This window comes from Ischnura elegans, chromosome 7 (assembly GCF_921293095.1).
Source record: "Ischnura elegans chromosome 7, ioIscEleg1.1, whole genome shotgun sequence".
NCBI lineage: Eukaryota > Metazoa > Arthropoda > Insecta > Odonata > Coenagrionidae > Ischnura > Ischnura elegans.
In genome coordinates, this window is record NC_060252.1 from 45,152,468 (window position 1) to 45,177,279 (window position 24,812).

Genomic DNA, 24,812 nt, shown 5'->3' on the forward strand with positions numbered 1-24,812 from the left:
CCCCCCCCCATGAGACGATGGGGGAGGCGATGGAGATGTTTCCAGAACTGGCACCCTGAAGCTTCGGGAAGAGGAGGACGCACGGTCCAGCAATCCCATTCTCCGCCCGCACTGAGTCTGAGGGCCGCACAATGGCCCGCACACAACACAGCACGAGGGGGGTGGGACGGGGTGTTTCAGGGGTGAATGGGTTTAAAGCATTAAGACGCCCCCCACCCACCTCCGTCGCCACCTCAGAGCGAGACTCCTTCGCACGCTACGCTGGACACGGCTAAGCTTTCCCGGGATACGCACGTCTCACAAGATCACAATCCAGCAAAGCCTTGATTATCCTCGCGACGAAGACAAACCTCCTTCCCTCAACTTCTCACCTCGCTGACCCTTCCGAGATTCATATTTTTTTTTTACTCCACCGTGATGGAAGACAATCGTAATGTGAGGGGGGGGGAGGATTTTAAGGAGGTCGCGAGAAAAAAGTTTTCCGCGGAAGCAAGAGGTTCATGTTCCGAGGATCTTTGGAAAGGACGATTGAGGGGAGGGAGGTTAGGAGGGTTGCTTCGAAGAATTCTCGAGTTAGTATCCCGATGATGGGTGGAGTGACGAACAGGGTCGAGGGTTATCCGGGAGACAATGGTCGTTCCCTCATCCAAAAGGAAGGAAGTGATTAATTTCCGAGATGTCGCCGCTCCTGCTCCAATCCACTCATTCTCTTAACCACGGGAGTTCGCGCTTTCATATTTTTTTTCCTCGTCGCCAACCATTATTGTCGCGCCTTCTTCACCGAAGCGGCCTTTTCCTTGTGTATTTTTCGCCTCGCGGGCCGAAACCTGAAATAAAGGATTCTTTTCACCGTTCGACGGGTCGCTCCGCACCTTGTACACGACCCCGCGGAAACCACGCGCGGCTGAGCCGAGGCTTGCATTCAGCGTTCTCGGGATCAAAAAGCAGGCGACATAATTCTTTTTAATGCGAAGAGATTATTATTTTCACGCGCAAATAATTTCAGAGGCCGCCAGAGTCGAAGGTTCTGAAAATATCAGAAAAAAATAACAAGGGAGCTGACAAAAATATCCCCAACCGATGGTATTCACGGAAACAATCCACGTCTCTGATATCGCGGGAATGAATGCTTACTTATTCCAGGAAGGCGAAGAATGCTTGAGGAGATGGGGATACGCTTCGTAGGGTAATCCTCGTGAGGTATTTTTTTGGATTATTGGTCCAAAGAAACGCTATAACTGCCAAACAGCAGGAAATCACAACCGTTAGGGATGGTAAGACTGATTCCAGTCAATTACACTATTCATCACGCCTAAAACCTTTGCTATTAGAGATTCGATGTCTCATAACCTGACGTAATTTGACGGAATCGGTTCAGAGGTTTAGCCATCCTTACAGCGCAGTCTTGCCAGAACGAATGGAAGGTATTTCTATTATTTTTTTACCCCCAGCTACCAGAGTAGCAATGGGGTAGGACAAGTAAAGAGGCATTGGAATGACGCTTAATATAAGAAAACTGCTGACCGAAGATGCCAAAGCAAGCGTGCGACTTCGCACGTTTATTTCCAGTGCGGTTTTGAGCACTTCGCCGTTCACGACTGCACGAATATTCCCCACTCCAACGCATTGAAGAAGCACCGATTCAAGCATAACCATTGGAAACGGAGAAAGATACTAAAAGCCATAGTTATACAAGCCTTGAAATGATTGCAGTTAAAATTGTTACCAACCGCACAGCTTTCAATTCACTGCAACTAATTGTAAGATATATATCCGGTGAAAAGCATTTATCCAACTGAATGCAAATAGTTTCCTTACAAAAGTGAACACAAAATTTTACGTACAGAATATCGAGGCTGAAGTGAGAAAAATATTTCGAGGGACCGCACGCCATTTTTTTCGGAACGTCATGGTTTACTGACAAGGCTTTTTTCGAACCCGTGGATATGCAGTAACAAAAAAATTCTTCATTCTAGAAAAATAAGCATTCTCCATAAAATAAGCATAACATGATGGGTGGTACCAATTATTTGAAAGGCAATAAATATAATAATACCATTGGTTTTGGTACCAGTGTTATTTAACCCCACATCAGGTGATTATGGTAATTGACCTCTCTCTAGTTTTTCGGATATTTGGCTAGTCTGGATAAATTTTGCTATTTACCGAATGAAAGTGAAAGCAAAAATGAAATAGAAATAACATTCACCGATTTAAATGTGTTAATATGTATTAGGAAAATCAAGAAAGAAACACCTCATTAAACATACTGAAAGATTATATTACCGACGAAACTTCACTTGAAAAAAAGGTTATGAAAAAGGATTAGTTATCATTTCTGAAGCATCTTTTCCGAAATATTTTAGGTTGACTGAGGACGGAACAGGCTCTTTGATGGTTCCAGCAATACTCTTACATCATGTGCGTTGTTTGGACCTTAGGGTTGGGGTGAGTTGAGGTCGCGATGATGGATCTATAAGTGGAGGACTGGGTTAGGGGCCTTCGGTGGGGTCGGGGGTGGAGGCCCTAAGGTAACATGACTTAGTGCGTGGGCCGCACGCTCAGAGAAAGAGACAAGGCGGCAGTGTTCGGCGTGGCATCAGCCGAGACGCATCTATTCTGTGATGTCAACCATTTCTATTTGTTAATACAGTCCACTAAGTATCTTTACGCTTTTTTCATTTCATTGAAGTTACCACCCTTGCTCAAGTCGGTTTGATGACGCGTATTTAATATCGAAAATGCGTATCAATTTTATTTGGTAACTGTACTACATAGTTTTCCTATTCTGACGAAATCTCTCACATTGCTCTGCTCTTGTTCCCCCTAAATCCTCTGGAAAATGGTCCAAGTGGCTACGTAAATAATGAATCACAATACTCAAATTGCATCCCAGGTTTCCAATTTTTTTTAGGAATCTCATCTACTTTCCCTAAATAATTATCAGAATTGTAATTTCCCAATAAATTGTGAACAACATCAGCAAATGACCTCCAAGAATTTTTCTCAACTTCATTCATGAATTGCACGACCACGGGATCTCTTCTGAAATTCCAACCGTAAGTTTCTCTGAACTAATCTGTGGCATTTTTCAAACCACGCATGCAAAATATTGCCCATTTTTATTGAGAGTCTTAAAAACTACTTCATAAGGCCTAGTTTTATGTGAAGTAAAGGCAAAATGATTTTATCTCGTTTCAGTAAGGTATTATTCACAACGTTTTACAACAATCTCCAACAATCCTGGTTTCCCCCTCAGGCCACTCTTTCTCATCCAGCGATTTTCTCTGTCCCTACTACCGCTAAGACATAAAAAACAAGGTTATTTTGTACACCCTCTTTGTTGCTCAGAGAGCAAGTTAATCTTTTTTAAATCCACACAAATCACCCATTGAAGTTCTTAATAATGAGCAAAGCAACAGTAATGTATTCTTAGGTATTCTTCTTTCAATTTCACAGTGCGTCCAATGGGTATTAAATTAAAATACATAAATAAAATCACATAGTTAAATAAATGTTTCCATTGCTAACGAGGAAGCATTTCAAATTCTGCTCAGGCCTGTCAATGAATGCATGTCAATCATTCGGAATATATTCAGGAATATATAGATTACACTGTCATCTTGAGAGAAATAGGGAAGCAATTTTTTCCCCTAGTACGAAAAGAAGTCATTTTTCAATTTATATCTACTTATCACGCAACCGAGAGGCAAGTAATACAAATGCTGGTTCTGAAAGTTTGAGACATCAGCCGAGGTCTTTTCGCTCATCTTGGTTGAAACGTATTGGACTTAACGATGTTCCCTCATAATCAATGCCATAGGTACACTTTATATCAAAAGACGTTTTTAATGCATTCATTGCATTCTCACCAAGCGCTGGGAGCAGGAAAAACCCTGGAATAGGTACTTTATCCGAGTATGAAACAGGTCATCTTACGGTCCAATTGCAATTATTAATATAATCTGAGGTTTCTGGCGAGATGGAGTGGAAACGGAACATAATGAAGAGAAGGAACAATTTCCACAATTTTAAATTTATTGGTACTACCGGTTTCGCCATCAGGTGATGATGCTTTAAGGCCAAACCGGTAGTACTAATAAATTTAAAATTGTGTAAATTGCTCCTCCTCTTCATTATGCAATTATTACTTCCAATTTTCTTTTGATTTTCACCAAGAATAAATAACAGCCATCAATGTGGCTCAAAGGCTCCCTCCAAATCACAGACTCACCGAATTTAAGAATTTCCTTTTACAAATTGACCACTTTAGCCAATTTTCCACGCCTTGCACACTATATGTTGTGCCCAATCTTTATCACTGAGTTACACCCTAGGATACCCAATATATGCCCTTCCTACAAAGTTTCAGTATATTTTTTTGGGTTAGAAAGCATTTTTTCAAATTTACAGGCACAATTCCGAGAACAAGACCTCGCGGTGCTATAAAACGACCCTACGGCAGTCGCATTGTGGCGGGTGAAGGAGTTGATAGCTGTGGGTTGTCATTGTCATAATCATTCTCTTGTGTGGTACGCATCTTTTAGTAAAAAAAATACACATTTTCGTCAGAAGAATTTGTATAGCAGGTCACATACGAAATGCCCGCAATACATCAAAAGAAAGCCACTAGTTAAGAAAAAATGAAAATAAAGTTAATGCTATCAATCCCTAAATATCCATAAAATCCAAATTTTTTTAAGTGCTTATAGTTAAATTGCTATCGACAAAAGTAGAGCTGATAGAAAAAACTGATTCTATATTTCCATTCAGCGCCGAAAATATAATAAAAATCAGTTTAAAATATTTCGTCAAAAAATGTAGAGCTATGTAATACATATGGGACGAAAAAACTTCGATCTAGTAGCGGGAAAAATAATGATAATTACGGAAAACCAGCACCAACTTTACTTCGCAGATAAAAACTCATAACGCTTTACGTCATAAATGGCAAGAATAGATTCCCCTAGGAAGAGGGTGTTATAAAATGATTTGCGAGAGCAAAAGGAGGTGAGAAAAAAATGAATGAAGGAATAGAGAACATTCATGTATCATTCAAGACGAATGGAGGTGATGTGTGTTTCCTCCGAGTCCCAAAATTTATACAAGAGTGTACACATACCTCTCCCCTCCTCCGCAGAACACCCTACTTTCGACTCGACAACCTATCGCCAACGCCCAGCACCCTTCTCAGTCACAAAACACGAATTTCTCCAACATCTAAACATGACCACTTTCCCTTCCTCTCCCACCCTGAGAACACAGCACCGACGAGACGGATACGACAAGCAAATGCCTATCTTTTCATTTCGCCAAGCCCTGGGAGTCAACGAGATAAAGTTACCCTCGGGAGAAACATTGCTTCCTTTTTTTAACGAAAAGTGGGAGCGAATTTAATTTCAACGTGTCCAAGTCCCACCCGCCTTCACATCCGACGATACGAGGAGCAGAGGGGATTGCTGTTTGTAAACGTAGAATAAACGAAAGGAAGTACGCAAGAGGTAACGACAGGATATACCTGCAAGCGTAAAGAATATATGGGAAGAGAAAGGTTTGTGCCAATTATCCCCCATGAAAACATAAACAAGACAATACAAAGAGGGAAAATCAACGTTTAGCGGCGAGAATTGAGAGATTGAGAGTGATCGAGACGAAATTTGAGAAGAGAGAACTCGGAGAGAGAAAACAAGCAGCCAAATATGAAATTCTACCAACTTCCTCAGTCCATATTTGCCACTGACAGCCTCTCAAATTGCAACCAGAGGCAGCGCCGAGTCCAGAGGGAAAACACAAGTTTCAATTATATTCCAATGGGACCGAGCCCAGTAAAAAGTTCAGAATTAAATACAATTTAGGAATCCTGATCATAAGCACACCAATTTAAACGCAATCTTAACCTCCTCAACTGTGATTTGCTCAAGGGATAGTAGTCAAAGTGGGTAAAACCAGATGATATTCTCAGACTCTATTGATATAAATAAATAAATCGACTGATTAAAAAAAAACTCGAGCGAGAAGAAGAAACTAGGGATCCCAAGTCACGTAAAGATATTATCAGATTACAAATAAAGTACCTACTAATTCTGCAAGAGGCATTGATATCACAAGTAACAATTGTTTTAACTGCACTTAGAAACATTTCTCTTTGAGTGAGGGGAACATAGCGATATACGAGAAACCGAAGGTTACTGGGATAGGTAAGAATAGAGCTCACCCCACACTTATTCACAGGGGAATGAATTTCAGACATTCAGTTTAGGGGATTTTGGCGTGGGTATGTTCCAAGGCTTTACCCACGATTGAACCGAGAACTCTTCGATCAGCAGCCGAAGGACCAACCTAATAAGTATGCTCCACATAATGAATAGTTACATTTTGCAATTAATGATAATCACTATCAGGGAAAGGAGATGGGTTGTGAAGGAGAAAAGTATTAGGAAACGTGCCTTAGTGAAGGGCAAAGACATGGGGGCACTAATATATGACTGAAGTACTCTTGTCGAGAAATATATCCTCATTTACCAGATAACGAGGCACGTTAGAAGATCATAATATAAATCCATTTTGAAACAAGCCATCAACGATTGACTGATGCTGAAATCGCCAAGGCCATATTTGAAATTAGTGGCAAATGTTTCCCACCAATTATAATAGCTGCACTCACGGATTATCCTGAGGACTTTCAGAGTTATAAACGTGATCTAGAAAAAAAAATAAGAACAACGAGTCTGTATCGAAAGATTTTCGCCATAAAATTTTGAAATTTTTAATGCAACGTTTAGCAAAAGAGAAAAAACTTAATTGATTCCCTACGCCGTGATGATGAGCAACTACGCAAGGATACTATATCGGTGCTAAGAGAGAGCTTAAACCTGCAAGTTCAAACTCGTTTTTTTTAATTTCATTATATTCGAGCTTACTATTATATTACACTATTCGAATATTAATATACATTTAATTTAGCAACAACTTTATTGAATGAGAATATGCCATAGGATGACAGAGGATACGCCATTAACTAGCACACGCACCACCTTAATGGAAAATATCACTTATAAACAGCCAAAATGTTGTCCAATAAGAAATATTTTCTTATCTGAGTTTCTTCAGGACCCCCATCACTGCAGAGCTGCGTTTATCCCCACCCCTGAAAATGCCTACGGCGAAACTTGAATGGTGGATCTTTGGAGGCTTCCTTAATGGATCAATCTTCAACAACTTAATAGTGAGATACGGCAATGCTACTTTCATGCTAAAACAATTAAGGAATAAAAATCTTAAATATAAGTTTTTTAAGAAAAAATTGTAATAAGGAGTTTCCTATTCCCCTTTTGAACCTCATTTTAGTAAGATCTCGACTCAATAACCGTTTTGTATCTGGAAGGAGGGTTTGGCACCCACATCCTCTCCCCTAGACTACGCCACTGTAAATGATAAATAGTACCATGCTTAATATTATCGATCCAGTATCACCATTACTGGTCAACAATCCTAAAGGCCGTTTTACACGGGGAACGGGCTGCATTAATTTCTAAAATGGCGTGGAATTGCGCGAATGCATGAACGAAATTAGAACAGGGGCTATTTTGCCGTCTCGCATCCACGCATTCTCGCATGTGTTCTAGCAATTCACCGCTTTACACGACGTAATTTTGATTGCGCCTTCGCACGTACGTCAGATTGCGCAATGCCATGTACCGTGTAAAACGGCCTTAAGACTGTCTTCATCAGGCCATCATGTCTCAATATATGGTCTACACCTAAGGCCGTTCCGTCTTCTTGTCAAGGTTTTCATGAGGCTTCTCCTCTCTCCTACTCTTCTTAGGACTTCCTCATTACCTACCCGGTACTCATCCTTAACATTGTTCTGTAGCACTACATTTCGAAGGCACATACCCTTGATTTCAACGCAGATGTCACTGTCCATGATCCAGTTTAGCTTAGAAACATTTCGTACTTCGCACTGAGGATGAGCACGATGCGCACAACAACAGCGCTCCAGATCGGGAAACAATGCGGAGTGAAAGATGATAGGGAAGGCAGAGCGAACAATGCGGATGGCAACACTCGAATTTTTCGACTCCACGTCACCTTTGCGCCCTTCCACTTCCGCAACAACGGAAGGGCGGATAGTTAAAGATGCGTACATTTTAAAAAAAAAGGACATGCATACGGAGAGGAGGGAGAAAGGGATTGGACCTAGGGTCCTCCGCTCCCGTGCCCTATGAGAGAGTATGACAAAATAAAAGCGAAAGCGGGGGACAGGGGCTGACGAATGTGTTCGGTGGCGCGCGGACTTCCGCCACTCTGGGCGCTCAAGAAGGCGATAACGCGAGGAGGCGAAGCTGACGAGGACTGAGGTGCGTGTAATTGTAGACAACGGCAGGGGTCAGACGTGAAAACGTGATAATTCAAAAAAAAGAGAGAGACTGTACTGTAGACAAAGAATTGAAAAGGACAGCAGTCGTGTGACATTCATCTACATGTCCGCTTCCATGGGCACGAGGGAAAGGGTGAGGACACAAGTCATGAGCATGAAAAACAGTAGAGGGCGAACACAAAGAAGATTGTAACTGAAAAAGTGACATCAGTTAGTTTCAAATGGTCGAAAAATAACTACTTCTAGCATTTTAGTAGCCTCTGTCATTCTGGAAACTCCATTGAATTCGAATCGTGAACATATCACAGGTCTACTTTTTGTAGGATATAAGTGCAGTCACTTTCAAAATTTTTTGGACAAAGTTTGTGGCGCCATTTCTGCTGCTCAAGAAAATTTAGTTTCCCTTACTTTATTTGCATTCCTTGTTTACTCACCAAAAATATTTCATTTGTGAATCAATATACATGAGAAGTAAATTACGAAAGTAGTAAAATACGGAGAAGTAAACTTAGATTACAAAATTATCATTATTTTTTGATTCCTGTTGGATTTAATGATTATTCCGTGAGTAATTACTGCATACTTGAACCACTTTTCACTGCTGGTCAAAATTTTGCGTATTGTAAGACATCCTCTGTTAAGAACTGCGGTAGCCTAGTGAGAAACGTGTAAGTACTGCTGTAAAATGATGGGAAAAAGATCGGATCCCCGTCGCAGTTAAGCTACAGTAACCTAGGACTTTCAAAGGAGTACTAAACGAAAACTAAATTTTCTTGAGCAGCAAATGTGGCTCCACAAAATTTGTCCTCAAACTTTTGAAAGTGACTGTACATGTATACCTGGCTTCGCTTCGCATGAAAGGAATTCACCAGAATAATAACCCTGACGTATCACCCACCCACTTCCTCTTTTAATTTCATTCGTTAAAGGTCTTCCTCCTTCTGCTCTTTGCACCCCTGCAAGAGTTACTTCCTTCCCATTACTAACTTCAGCACACCATCAGAACCTACTTCATATAGCCATCTCCTCTCCCTTCTAAAAGCATCTTCTAATTGTTTATTCTACTCTTCGCGAAGCGGAATACATCCTCGCTTGTCTTTCTCTCTCTTAATCACACCCTCTCAACCATCCGCAACCATATCTCAAATAACCGCAATCAATTCGCATCCTCATCTTACCCTATGATTTCAAACCATAAACCGCAACATTCACCATTAATATCTTCACCAAATTATAATCAGTTATCTCGGGCGTTACTTCATGGAATCGACTGAACATAAAGAAAAGCAAAAGACTTTGTAATTCCTCGTGAATAATAAATAATATCCATTTTAAAAACACAAATGGTAATTTCCACACTATTTAATTTAACACTCAACGACCGACCATGGTTTCAACACTTTGTGCCATTTTCAAGGGTACCAATACCATTTACCATTTGTGTTTTTATCATGAGTATAGCAAACTTACACAAAATCAAGCCTGAAACGATTTTTTAAATATATTATAAATAAATAACAATGACGATAAACGTCGGAGTGTGGTTTTGAGTGGAATGTAGGTGAAATTTAATGGAACGTTAAGAACAGGATGTTAAATAGTCCCTCAATTATTGCTGTAAAGCACTAGGCTTAAAAATAAAATGAAAAATCAAGAAGACATTGCGTTTCGAATAAAACGAATGGAAGACATGGAAATAGTCACTTATAAAGTGATTTACATGAGATAAATAATGACGCTAACAGCTATATCTGGTCTATATACAATATATTTTAAATTAATCTCTTTAGTAAAAGAAGCTAAATTACCCGATTAGGAAAATATGCCGTAACGTGGTCTTTTCATGCACCCAATCCCTCCATACAAAATTACTCGTATTTTAGTTGTTGCTTTGGCACGCTTTAGACAAGTTTGCAAACAGTTATTCCATAAACTTGCGCTTTCAATCGCAAAAAAAGAATCGTCACCCCCTGCTCCATCCCCTAACTCCAAGCGTCACGGAGCGTGTCTCCTCCACATACGCCCCCTTGACCTCCTCCCACGGCCGTCCACCCGGTAACCGTCGAGGCGTGTTGCGACCGCGGAGGCGAGAAATGTCTCACTCGCACGGAAAATCTCGCTCTTTCATTTTCGCAACTTCGTTTGTTTACCCTTTTATTTGTCTTCGGAAAGGCTCGTGTTTTTACACAAAAAAAATATCCCCACCAAACTAAGCCTTCCCAGTCCGGTCCCATCAGCCCCTCTTCTCCCATAAACAGCCCGCACCCCTACAGAATACATTTCCAAGCCGCCGTACGATTCCTAGCCTAGAAAACCCCATTCCCTATTTTCTCCCACTCCCCTTGCCACTCGGTCTCACGAACAAACAGACAGGCATCGCCGAAAGTCGTACTCTTTTCAAACACGACCATCCACGTACCCACCTGCAAGCCCAAGCAACGGAATAGGCCTCACAAATTGATACAGGACCGAAATTACTACCCCTCATGCAATTACGAGTGAAGGTTAAACCACATGAGGTATCACAAAAGTTAGTAACCACCGAGTTTATATAAGAAGCTGTATTTGATAGGAACACATTTTAGTCTTTTTGTTTTCAAAATTTGCAAGAATGCTATTGTAAACTACGCATCCGGAAAGAAGCATTGGTACATTCAATCCTTGGGTCGTGTTATTCGATAGGTAAGTTAAGCCCTTTTGAAGTTCTGAGCGGTCATTGATCTATTTTAACCTGCATCTCTGGTTTTCCAGTCAATTAGTATTTAATCGCTAATGTAAAGAATTCTTTCTCGTAGTTACTTTTGTTGTTTTCCATTACATACTCTCAGCCTTCATTTACCGCAGATTAGATCACATCATATTTCTATGTTGGAGCCATGGCAAGCGCAGGCTAGAAACAAATCCCCCCATGAAAAGCCTATGATAAATAGGCGAAAAATAGAGAATAAATTTCCTAACAAGGCGATGAAGTTCACGAACGCCAAGGCAGAAAGGCTAAACAAAGATAAGAAGAGGTAGAAAATGTTAAGCAAAAACATTTTATTAACTAGAAGTAGCGATAAGACAGTACTTTTCAGGATTTCGGGGAACGAATACAGTTACTAAGCATTTATTTATCAAGGTCACCCTGGTGTCTCACCTTCCCATTATTCATTATTTAATTCCAATTCTCGTGCAATTACGAGCGAAAGTTACGCCACAAGAGGTAACACAAAAGTCGGTAGCCACCGCGTTTATACCACAAGCTGTGTTTGACAAGCACGCATTTGGGTTGTTATGTCTTCAAAAGTATACTTTCCAAAACTACTAGGTACCAAAAGTTATGAATTCGGTAAGAATCAGGGGTACATACGAGCCGTTGTTCGTGTTATTCGATAAGGTGCGTTAAAACCTTTTAAAGATCTGAGCGGTGGTTGATCTGTTTCAGTTTGAAACACTGGTTTCCAAGTCAAATATATTTTATCGCGAAAACTAATTTAAAGAAGTCATTTTCGTTATTGATTTTTTTATTTCCATAACGTACTTCCAGCCCTCATTTTCCGTATACTATCGAGCAGGGATATTGCACAAGCTATTTTTCTTCCTCGGCCAAGCATCCGGCTCAGTTAAATGAACCGAACACTAGGTTTCAATAGCTTTTGCGGTGAATCTAAATACCCTTAAAAGATACAAAAATATCTGAAAATTGGAATAATGGGAATGATAAATGTCAAATACATTACTGCAAAATCAAAATAATTCCTTAAGTTTACCACAGGTAAATTAAAAGGTTTTCAGTAAATATACTATTAGTTCAGAAAAAATCTTCACAATATTGTGGCGTTTTACTTAGAAATTTGTGGAGACATGATAAAAATTCGGGATATGTAAGGAAAAAATAAGACCATTCAAGCATTCATTAGCAAGTTTATTTAGAAAGCGCGAGAGCCAACACCCACATTTCTTGAGATAGTTACGTAATTAGTTCATTCACTCGTTCTAACATAGACACGCATTTAGGGAAAAAATTGCTCACAATAGTGTAGATAACATCGCATGAGGAAAATCCCACAGACAAGGCTAAGAAGAAACGCAAAATCTACGACCCGTTCGGCTTGAGTTGATGACGTCAACAAATTATCTGCGAAACTGCTAAGGACGTCGATTTTTAGTCGTAAATAGCTCCTTTCGCTTTATTTTTCAAACTGTATCATTAACGACTATGAAATGAAAGTGTTGAACGAGCCCATTTAACCATCCGAGAGGAATTCAAATACTTTGGCGTATTGAAGCATAGACGATAAGCAGGAAGAAAATGCGAATGGTGGAAATAAGGAAGAGACCGAGAAGAAGATGAAAAAAATTGAAGATAACTTTAATCGGCAGAAGTCGACATGGCAGGGCAAGAAGTCTCTAAAATATAGTCCACCAGCCCTCACTCCTCAGGCGCACCCGCTTATGTACCGAATCTCCAATCCTTCAGAAAATGAAGGGAAAAAATATTTTTTTAGAGCAACCACGACCCACAAGCTGTACACACATACAACCTCCCTTAGGGAAAACACATCTTCCCCACGGTCGGCCACCACTGCCAGCTTTCCTTATGCATACATACAGATGCATGCATATTCCTGATTTTTTTCAAATATTTTGACTCCGCAGCGTCGACGCCAGCATCCTTGGCCCTCCTCTTACAATCCATGGGCACTCAAAACATATTCCACCCACAAGCGCCACCCACACTCCGTGAATATCTCCCCCTAGTCCGCGAAAGCCGAGGGGCGTCCTAAAAAACAAAACGAAGAGACGGAAGAACAAGAGGGATATGGGGATTGTTTGACCAGGCAATTTCGAATCATTTGGCTTCACTTCCAGGCGAGGAGTCGGGGGGGTAGAGAATGAATTCATGGCATAACGCGGATTCGGGAGGAATAACAGGAATTAATTTTTTTAATCAAAATGCCGAGTCGCGCAGTCTCAGAGAGAAGAGAGAATTTTTACTGTGAACGATTTTGAAGATGGATCGCATATATAATGCACGTTATTCGTCATTAATTCCAGCAGTGAGAGGGTTTGAAGTCTCCTGAACGTTGAAGTTGTATCGGGTTCCCCACCGGGTGAGGCTCACCATATCTGCCGACGTTTCGATGGCCGTGTCGTCCATCGTCATCAGAGCTTAATTTACTTTATACTTTGACGTATTGAAGCATAGGCGGGCAGAGACTCACATCTTTCTCACAAACGTACTATTGCAATGTTTATTGTCATAAAAAAATAACACACAATAGGTACTTCTTCAGTCTGATATACGTCGTGATCCGTTCCTTAAAGCATATCTGAGAAATGAGCGCTTTGATGTCCGACTTATGTTCGTCCTTTTCAGTTATTGGAGCTATTTGGTCAATGCAATGACAGAGAAATTTCACCGTTATTGGGATTTCGGATTTTTTCTTTTTTCATACGTGCTAATTAGCATGAAGCTCTATCATCCACCATTATTAAAATAATTACAAATCTCAGTGAACCTTTGGCATAATTTTAATCTAATATTTTCCCTATTTACTAGTTACACACCATGTCCTAGCCCTATTTTCATTCCTTGGAGTAACATCTGCGGTCAAATGGATAGCACACTTTCGGTTTGACGGAATACTTCAATAATACCAATCGAGCTGAAGACGAGCTATGATTGGCTATACGATGAGAATGAGATTTGAGGGTCACTGTCATGGTTAACGGATTACGACTTAAAACAATTATAGAACGGTATTTGAGTTGTCTTATAGCTAACGCCCAATCTTCCACAAAGCATCGATCTCTTACCGTCTTCTACATCTCTATTTTTATGAGGCCTATGTCCCGAATATCTGAACTCTATTTTCACTTTTCCTCTTAATTCAGAGTCCATGATGCCATTGATGATAATCAACACTATATTCAATTCATAATAAGTAAGCGAATGCTTCGAAATTGTTTGGATTCCTCAGTTAATAATCCAATAGAATAGAATAGATATGATTTTTTCACGAACCACAGCATGCTTTCGCACCTACTATTTCGAGGTTTATTATAACTGTGACCCGATTAAACATTTTAGTTTCCCGAAGACAGAATTTCCTAGCCAGGTGTAAACATTTTCCTTAAAACTCTATACTATTCACAACCATTTAATTACTTATATTACTTAAGAATCACTTGTAAAAAGAATCACTTGCACTGTATGAAGGCCTGATTACACAGTATATTAACATGTACGAGTTAATGTCTGTTTGCATGAATAACTTTTGTGGACCGGAGCGGAACATGTACGAATGCATGAACCAAATGAGAACAGGTTCTATTTTCCGTTCATGCGTTCAGACAAGTTGAATGGTTAAGCGGTGAATTTTCGTGTTCATTCACGAGTTCATACATTCTGATATCAACTTGTACGTGTTAATATATCGTTTAACCAGGCCTTAAAGAATTTTATTCGACATAAACATTTTTCTACATGATTTAATTCGCTTCGAAATTTCTAAATTTTTTTCAAGCAAGCCGAAATTTTGCCGAAAAATATTTTATCCAAAGAGGATTATTATGTAACAGTTTTTGGCACACAATCCAAGGAAAAAATTTCACTACTTTTCCGCCATTATGCGCCAAGTTATTCGTGCAATTTCTTTTTCACTCTCATTCCTTAAATAAAAACAAATAATGGTAATGCCGATGGCCACAGCCCGCGCCTAGCGTAATTCCACTTCAGGTACACACACAAACAGAGCACACGCCCTGGGGACGGATTAGGTACTCTTGGGACCATAATTATGTTTGCTCAGAGCAGTCAACGTGGGCACGGCACTCACCTTGAGGTTGACATTAGGAACGGATGGTCCGTGGCAGAGGAGTAAACGCACAATGTCTTCGTTGCCCGTCCACGCGGCCAAGTGAAGCGGCGTGCTGCCCTTGCCGTCCGCGATGTTCGTGGACGCCTCATGACCCAGCAGGAGCTGCACCACCTCCCTGTGGGCAGACAAATGCGCTTTTCAGCAGTGGAACGAAGAGGACAACTGATCTTTAGAGTTAAACAAGTTGGCTACGTAGAGAAAGCCCAAGTCCGTCCCGAGCAATTTTAATTTTTGTTGCCATTTGTAGCGTATTTAATTCCGTTTTCAAAATTACCGACTTCATCTCAAATCAGGCAGAGGGGTGTCAGGTGACCATCACCGATTTCTCTAAAATTTATATATGTGAAAGTAGTATCCTTATGATGAATAATGATCTCTTTATCTCAGCTCTGAACTGATCCGTTATAAATTTATTACCCTTTGAACATTGCTGTGTCAGGTCTCCGAGTAAAAAATGAAAAATCACATAAATGCTAATAACTAAGGAACCAATGCCCATGAAGCAATGGCTATTCTTTAACTTTGAATAAATGCATTTATGCACATTCTGACATAACTTTCAAGTATTTTTAAATAATAATTAACAAATAGGACTAGTTCAATCACTAAAAAATTGTCATTATTTAGCAATTTATTATGAAAAAAATTAATTTGCTTTAAAATTTCTGAGTGGGTAGTTTAAATGTTCTTCTATCAACAAAATAGGTAGTATTTTTATACTTTTTGTTTTAAGGCATGTCAAAGTTAGGCATGTTTTCGACTAAATGCACTCCTTTCGTATACCATGATTGCATACCTTTGAGGGGAAAATTAAAGATTCACACTACTTAGCATGCATAATGGATAACAAGTACATACCTGAATTGATTACAAATTAAATGAGTGCAAAGCGATCCATTTATTCTAAAAATTATCGCAATTGATGTACGCTACGAAGTGCTCCGCAGGCAAAATTAGGACACCGACACATGTTCTACTTATATTCCCTATGCACAACTCACAATTATAAAGGCATTTGTAGGATGGGGAGAAAGTAAATTCCAGCTTTTGGTATATGAGCGCCAACAAGTCACTACGGAGTGGGAGCAAGATTTTGAGTGAAAAGATTTACAATATTGCAGGAGGGAGTTTCGGTAGTTTTTATGATTTATTTAACAATTTTTCCAACCTTGTACCGAGGCATTAAATCGTTATTTCATAATGGACCACATTTTTCAATGCACTCCGAAAATTTCAGATCACTACAACAGGGAGCAGAAATTGTACTCAAGTTGTCAATATTTTAAAATTTTCTGCTTTTTGATCGAGCCAGTGGATGATTGCAATCGAAAATTACACCAGCCAAAAGTGGACGAAGATTTCAAAACATAGTTCTTAAAATTCGGAGTTTTTTTGACAAATTCGTATCTGATATTAATGGCAAAGTATGCCCTGAAAATCCTTAACTTCGTGATTATATTCCTCTCTTCAAAATAAGGATTAATGACGAAATTAAAGAAAGCAGAGAGAATTTTTTTCGGAAACCGAAAGCACAATGCTTGACTATTACGTCTTAACTACGCAAATGAGCGGGAAATATGAATTAAAGCGATTGATTTTGACGCAAATACCTTATATTCCACAATATGCACGGTAGGCATTTGAAAACTTACCTTTCCGTCACACATTAAGAATTAAAAAGTAATGATGAGCTACCAAAATATAACGTAAACAGTTAAATACTTTAAATTATGATCGATAAAAAGCTATAATATAATATATGCAATATTATAATAGATCAAATTCACTTTTTAAATAATATTATAGCATAGCAAATTCGTGTCATATAATATATATTATGAAACAGATGTTAAAGCAAACCTACATAAAAGTGACTTTACCATTCGGTTGAACAAAGCCTTTTCAGTTTTCTCTAATCGACTTCGAATCAAAAAAAATGTACAACCAATTTCATAAATCAGTACGACATCAGAGAATATATTGGCAAGGAAAATGAATTACTTAAGAAAAGTATCTCCACGACAAAACTTTAAAGCATGATTAGACTTGATCAGGAAAGCTATAAGGCTTTTTAGCACATAAAAGTCTACCAAAGAAAAGGCTTCCCCCTCATGAATTAATAAATTTCTTTCACTCTTTTGAAATACCTTGAGGATAAAACACACTGAACCTAGAAGACGCATGCAAGCCATTTCTCATGGATCCACAGTAATTACTAGAAATACATCAAAACAATACCAATGTTGCCGTTTGCTGGAAGGTCAGTTTCCTAAAAAATAAATGGAATACACTTACCACAATTTTTTTACTAAATTTCTGTAACTATGACAGTTCTAACAAGTGCAATCTAGGCAAGATAGGTGTAAACCATAACATCACATGAGTAACCAAGAAAAGGCAACAGTTTCATGCTAAATAATGCATTATTACGCAATACGAGTATTTACATCGTGCCAACGGACACGGTAAAATTAATCTCAATTATTCCGCCATATTAACCAAGACTTCAATAAAAGGGAATAGACAAACAGAACAATTACAAAAAATAATTTAAATATCCTTTTAACCAATGAATAATTTCTAAGAACACAATTGATAGTTTCACTCACCTATGGCCATTGAGAGCTGCATGGTGAAGAGCTGAGTAACCACTGCTGTCCTGCACATTGGCTCCCGGACCACGGCGGAGGCTAAAATAAAATAAAAGACACTATTTATTTCCAAGAACAGATAATTTTCGATGGTCAAAGCAAATGACCACACATATTAATAGATTCACAAAATCAATACATGTACCTATCCAATACACAAATGGCTGTTGTCAATGCTGACGGAACACTATCAATAAAGGGAACCAGCTGTCAACATCATCCTTCAATCAACGTCACGCAATCTATTCCCAACAGGGGGATCTTGAGTCAATAAACTGACGGAGGCGATGAGAGCAGGCACACTTCCTCGCATCCGTCCCATCGCGGAAATGAACGGGAGAACAACACGAGACCACATTTACATGCTTACGGGCCTAATAGTTATAAATGCTTTATATGGGACTCAAAAACTAAAATAACAGCGATTAAAATATTATTAGACTCAACGATCTTAAATGGATTCCCTGGTTTTACATAAATATTACAGCCTCGGTGGCGGAGGGGTAAAGTCCTTGTCTGCCAAACTAAGGGTTGCGGGTTCGAGTCTCGGGTAAGTTACTATTATTCAGGGCATTGATGTTTTTGTGAATTTGATTGTTGTACATTTTCTACGAACCCCGACGTAAAGGCCGAATAAAGCTGTTTTCGGTGTTGCGGAAATAAATAAATAAAAATAGGCACAACAAGACGCCAACCTGGTAAAATCTTTTTCAACTTAAATAGCAAAAAAAGGAGAAAAGAACCACGACAGGTATCCTTACGCCACCAACTTAAAAGTTGTGGAGTTTATGAACAGTAAATTATTGGTTTTGCCTCCGGCTTTGGAGAGTTGCTGAGCCAATATTTTTTCAGTCTCTTTGATTTTGCAGTGGAGTCAAGCATGAATGCTCCAAAAAGTTATATTTTTATGTGGACCTTGCAAAGCCTTCTTTCTTCCCCGCAATATATTTATCTATTAACCTCTATTTGATGTAGGTACATTTACGCGTTACGAAAACGTAAACACATGTTACGTAGCCAAACCGCTAGCATCACTTGGTATGTATTTGAGGGATCTTGGCTCCAGTCCAAGGTAAAGAGAATATTTTTTATTGAAAGCTTTGTTGTATTTCTCAAATGCGGACTCCAAACATTAATATCATGCGGATTTCACACGTAAATAAGGTATCTCGTCAACACCCTGAGTGACGCGCAATATAGACACCATGACGAAAATAAACCAGAACACAAATATATTATAAACTTAGAGATATACTATTCTTCAGCAACTGTTACAGAGTTTACGTCTCGGTTTACGTCTCCGATGTCGATGGAATGGTATCTATTGAGCTGCGGTCGGGATTGAGGCCTTTGAGCAAGCTCCTTAATCGGCCATGAAACAGGCAATCACTGGGATAAAACAAATAAAAACGATTTGTACGGTCGGGAAAGAGTCCATTTAAGGCTGTAGTCCAATACGATCGACTCTCAACGTTCGATCCGTCTTTGGGAGTCGAGATGTCCGCAGAAAAAAACAACCGAAGCAATTCTTATTACGACGCGCCTAAATGGAAGAAGCAGCAATACGGCGACCGCACCATAAAAGTAAGATGGAAAGGGAGTGTAAAGACATGCGGTGCGAGGAGGAGAAAGTTAATCCAGCATTGGACCACGTGATGTTTCCACGGTGTATTTGAACTTCTACCAAATACATTATAAATCATTCCAAGTGCTAGAATCCTAACCTTGGTCAACCACAGCACTACATTTCTGGGAAATAGATGGCAGAACCGATACGTTTAAGATTTCGTTTTCTCATGTACGTTAAGGGACCATAATACCTACGATAATCCAGCTCTATGATACCTTGATTCGGACTAGGTAAAATAGGGTCTACATGTATAGTTAATAACATATTACATTTGTAAATACAAACTATCTGCATTGATCTTTTGGCGAGTTATAATATAACTCACTCATGAATCAGTTAATAAGCTATTTCTTTGGTTTTCTTATAACAAACTAGTAGTTTTATTTCCATGGTAGCGTGCAAGTGTCCTAAACACTCATCTAGTTTCTGGTCTCCGTGTTTCGTATTACTTGGCCTGTGTCCAGCAAGCGAGCGCGTTTCTGATTAAGGCCATGATGAGTGCTGCACTGCTTGCTGTATGTCTGGTGTGGAATCACCCCGTGCCACACACCCTTGTGGTAGCTCGCACGGTACCTGTAGATGAAGTTGTAGATTTCTCCTTTTCCCGAGCTAGTTCCTTAAGTTGTGTCCCTCTCGTTATTTGTCCTTATATCCTTCCTTATTTGTCCTCTCCTTTTCAAGAGCCAACAGCTCCTCCCTCTAATTCACACGATTCCCATCCTAATAAGTGCAAACCAAGTTTCCGCCATGTCATCCAAAGCACCTGATGTCCAATCATACAATTAAATACCAATCATTAGAAAAGCTTTGTAGTGAAAAAAAAAGAATCAAACCGGGGAATGTAGAAGCGAATTTTAAGGAGAGGATATTTCAATGATTTTTTACATGGAAAAACGAAATGAGCTTTTGAAGATCAATTCTCTTAGGTAATAGAACACTTGAGGGATAGACACACTTATAAACATTAAGTCAGAAATTAAAGAGGACTTTTCAAAGCTTTCTTACTTCCTGGCATATTTCACTATTGACCTCTATTCCATGTAGTTACATGTACGTGTTATGAAAACGTAAACATATGAAATGTAGTCAAACCGCTAGTAGCACTTGGTGCGCATTCGAGGGACCTTGGCTCCATACCAAGTTAAGGCGAATATTTTCTCTCGAATGCTTTGATGTATTCCTCAAAGGCGGACTCTACACATTCATAACATGTGGACTCTACACGTACATAACAATATATCTCGTCCATACTCTGAGAGGTGAACAACAAACAACATGGTATATAGACAAAGAAAAAAAATATAGTAAGCCCTGAGGACTATGACAGAGGTAGCTATCGAAACTTCCACCTACAAGCAACCCACCTGGTGGAGAACCCTAGAAGATTCACACACAAAATGGTAACTACTAAGAGAAATGACTAGATAGATTTTCGCAAATAGATCTATGGATAAAAGTTGACAAGTACTCTACCTCACGGACATCTAATTATTTTTCTCACCACACCAAAGAATGCCGACCATTTCAAATCACTCGTTTTCCTTTCATATTCACGCGGGGTCAACTGAATGAACCATCCTACTACAGCCCTCGTTTAGTCTCGGTAAGTGAGGAGGAAAACCCTTAATAACTTTAAAGGGACCGACCAGGCAAAAATCGGACGGAAACCTTTTCAAATTCACCAGGAACGTACTCCACTTCCCCTTCCGCTCCAATCGAAGACGATGAAACAGTTTCAATGCGAGCATACGCACATGCCGTGCGCGACAGAGGAAGGGAACTCCCGAAAAGGCGGAAGCCGATCGCATTGGGGGCGATGCTTGGTCGACCGCACACGGACAATGCCCACGGCCACTTCAAGTCCAAGAGAGGACGCAGGAACGGGTAAGTGCAGCGCGACAACCTCGGAAACTTCGTTTCTCGATTAGATGGGATGGTCATCTTCAGGAACTTTGGATGGAGAGGTAACGAGTAGCTCCCGCAGCAAACCCTATCCCTTGAGGCGCTCTAATCCCCAATCCCAACACATCCAAATCATCATCAATGAATGGAAGCGCATAGTCATTGGAGGGGGCGTTCCAATTGAAGAATAGGCGAATGGATAGTGTATGGATCAAACAGAACTTTCTCATTAACCTTGCCGCAAGGATCATTGCTCGATAAAGAGACGAAATCCATCAGAATATGGGCGTCATAAAAGTTTTCGAAGGGTCTATGGTTTTACCTCAAAGTGAACTACGCATTGGACCAAGATTGAAGTGAGAAAATCGGAGATCATGATGATTTCATTACTGACTACCACGATAACGATTGTTTTCATGTTGTTCTTCTCAATTGGGAATATAATATCATTAAAATTCAATTTACAAAAATCAGAGAGGAATCAGCAGCTACCCTTTTACTTTTCTTACACAAAAGTACAGCTTTTAAAGTGGATATCATCCCCTAGATAGTAAAAGCTAGCTAAAAGCTAAAGTAGTAGCTAGTGCAAATGGATATAAATTTTCACTTGGAGCCTACAGAAAAAAAATCCCATTTTCAAGCATTAATAATAATAAATCGACTTTACTGGGCGAGATTGGGACTAGAAAGTTTCATCTTCCATCTAACCCCTCTCCATACATTACATTTTTGCAGTTCAGTACAAGTTGCTCTTGAAATTACATGCAGTCAATTATGGCAAAAGAGATATAGAAGTACGCTTTTTAACCAACAAACAAAAGTGTAAGTTAACAAAGTTACCATTTACCAAGTGTAAAAAGATGTAAGAAAAACGTGGTAAAAACCTAAGGATATAAGTGTTCTAAACATGTAAAATAGATAAAATAATCCTAACAACACTGAAGTTTGGCAACGCAAATACAAAAAAAGAAATCACAAGTTCAAAACCATCATCATTCCATACGGACATACTCATTTATAATTTTTTTTTCAGATCCTCAGAAATACAGGCATAAATTCTTGTTTTCTTGGCCCTAAGGGAGCAGAACAAACTTAGTACAACGTATGCGCAGGTCTGATTGAAGTCTTCATTACTGGGATTAGATATTTAGAGATACAGATAAATATAGAGCCGAGGATAGCGCGGAAACAGTATTTTTCAGGGCAGGGGACATCTCGGTATTATTTGGCAACGCCGGATTCATCTCTACTATGGCACCAACCACATACTTGTCTACTGAATCAAAATGCCTATCCTCATGTCTCCCCTCTGCTGAGTAAAAGCTTTCTCAGCATAAGATATGACATAATCAAGAAAGGAATGAGATAATAAAACTCCTGACGCCACAATTACCACTGTGAATCTAAAACTAACGCTCAGCAACAGAGAGTAAACATGAGTCACATCTTAATGCACAGGGTGGAAACAGATCTATGTTCCAGTGTTCCACACAAATTGCAGAATAGAATGGTAAACATCGCATGAATCGAAAGAGATCTCAGCTACTGATTCAAGTTCGAGTACTGATTAGTAGTAAGTTTTAGATGGAATCATAATTAATTCTTCACTTTCACAATTAAATGTTTTAATAAGTAAGAAATTCTTCGAGAAATAGTTGCATGCAATGAAACAGTTAAAAATGTCTGTAATCTGACGGATTGAACTTAGTTTAAGAGTCATTTACATTAGGAGTTATTGCATTCTACAATTGATTTACCGTGAACTATTAATTTTGTATAACATAACATTAAAAAAAATCGAAGAGGTTTTGAAATCCGAAAGCAATTTATTAGAGATGCCTTTGAAATGAAAATTAAAAATTACTGAGAATTGCTATCCGTCATAATATGTATTTGAAATGCAGTAGGTTGACTCATTCTCATGGATTCAAGCATGATTAATGCATTACGCATACATATAATGCATTCTCCATGGATTCGAGATTCGCACAGTTCATTCGGTTCATTATGAACGATTTAAAGAACCGATTCATTGTCACGAATCAAATCCCATGAACCGAATCCGCCAAATGAACCGAAATTCCCACCTTTAATGCAAACTGTTTCTCAAGGAAATCGGTATATATGAAACATCCTGATCGAAACATGCCTCAACCTGGTTCTTGAGGGCGAATTCGTATTTAGCACAGTTGAATCAATAACCGGAATAATTTAATTGCCAATTATAATGCAAAAGCCAAAAATAAATAAAAGTGATGACGAACGATTTTCCTCCTACGGAATTTTTTAGTTCGAATGCACTCGCGAGTGACTTGGTAGTCAGCTGAACAGTCCGCGGTTGATCATTTTAAAAGTTCCGTATAGTAAATTTAGAAAATGATATTTTAGGAATTCGCGGTAAGGTAAAAATAAATCATCGTAGCCAGGAGAATCTTCAAGACCAAATAATGAAGTAGGCTTGAGAAGTACGACGGTTAGGGAATAAGAAATGGTTCACGCACGCACAAAAATGAATGGGGAGGCGGGTTATAATCGATGGGAGATGACTAGACCCTAATTGCACATATCCATATCCTGTCCCCAACAACCCTCTTCACTTCCTCGTCCCGGAAGGACCTTTTACCCAGACGCTGCTTCCTCAAAGGCGGAAGCCGCGGACCAAGTACAGGGAGGGGGGAGGGGATTCAGAAGGAACCCTTAATTGGGAAGAGGGGGAGAAAGAATACAGTTTGGAGGAAGGACAAGGCTGGGTAGAGGGGGAAAGATAGGGATACGTAACTGAATCAAGGCAGCTGGATCGCAACGTGGAGCGGGGGGGGGGGGTGGAGGGGGGAATACCAGGGTAGGGGGTGGGGGAGATGAGATTGCGAGAGTAGCGCTGACAACGAGGCCATTCAAAACGAGAAACACGTCCACAGGGTTCACCCAATTGGAAAAGATCGGCCAGTAAAGCACCGCTTTCATCTGAGCAGGCAGACGAAAAATTAACCGGGAGCCTAACGCACTGGAAACACATAAAATATACTCACTCATTCACTAGCTGCCTTTGCTGCGAGTCAGACTCCTGCATAAATAACAAGGACCCAAGTAATTACAGCATCACATTGGTCATCTTTCCGTTTCTTTTAGAAGCGACTTCTTTTCGATGAAAAAATCACTCCAGAAAACTCACTTGGACGAGCATGGATATATAGGTACAAAGAAAAACAGCTGTGATTTATGCCGGAATTGAATATCCAATTAATATTTAATGGACACACCATGTGGAATTTTTAATTACTCAAGATCGTTGATACATTATTTTCTACTCATTAGTATGCCATCACCCAAATATTTAAACCGAAGGATGGTTTTGATAGGTGAGGGTAGAGTTCATTCCGAAC

At 39.5% G+C, this 24,812-nt stretch overlaps 1 protein-coding gene across 3 annotated transcripts in view; it reads right to left on the bottom strand.

Moving 5' to 3' along the window:
- Positions 1 to 24,812, bottom strand: part of LOC124161944 (ankyrin repeat and SAM domain-containing protein 1A-like) — a 228,709-nt gene that overhangs the window by 135,775 nt on the left and 68,122 nt on the right. For all 3 annotated transcript variants that reach the window (XM_046538213.1, XM_046538211.1, XM_046538212.1), the window contains exons 2-3: positions 17,856 to 17,936; positions 15,205 to 15,361 (exon numbers count right to left, since the gene is read on the bottom strand). In XM_046538213.1, coding sequence (XP_046394169.1) covers positions 15,205 to 15,361; positions 17,856 to 17,936 — 238 coding nt within the window. The remainder of the gene's footprint in view (positions 1 to 15,204; positions 15,362 to 17,855; positions 17,937 to 24,812) is intronic.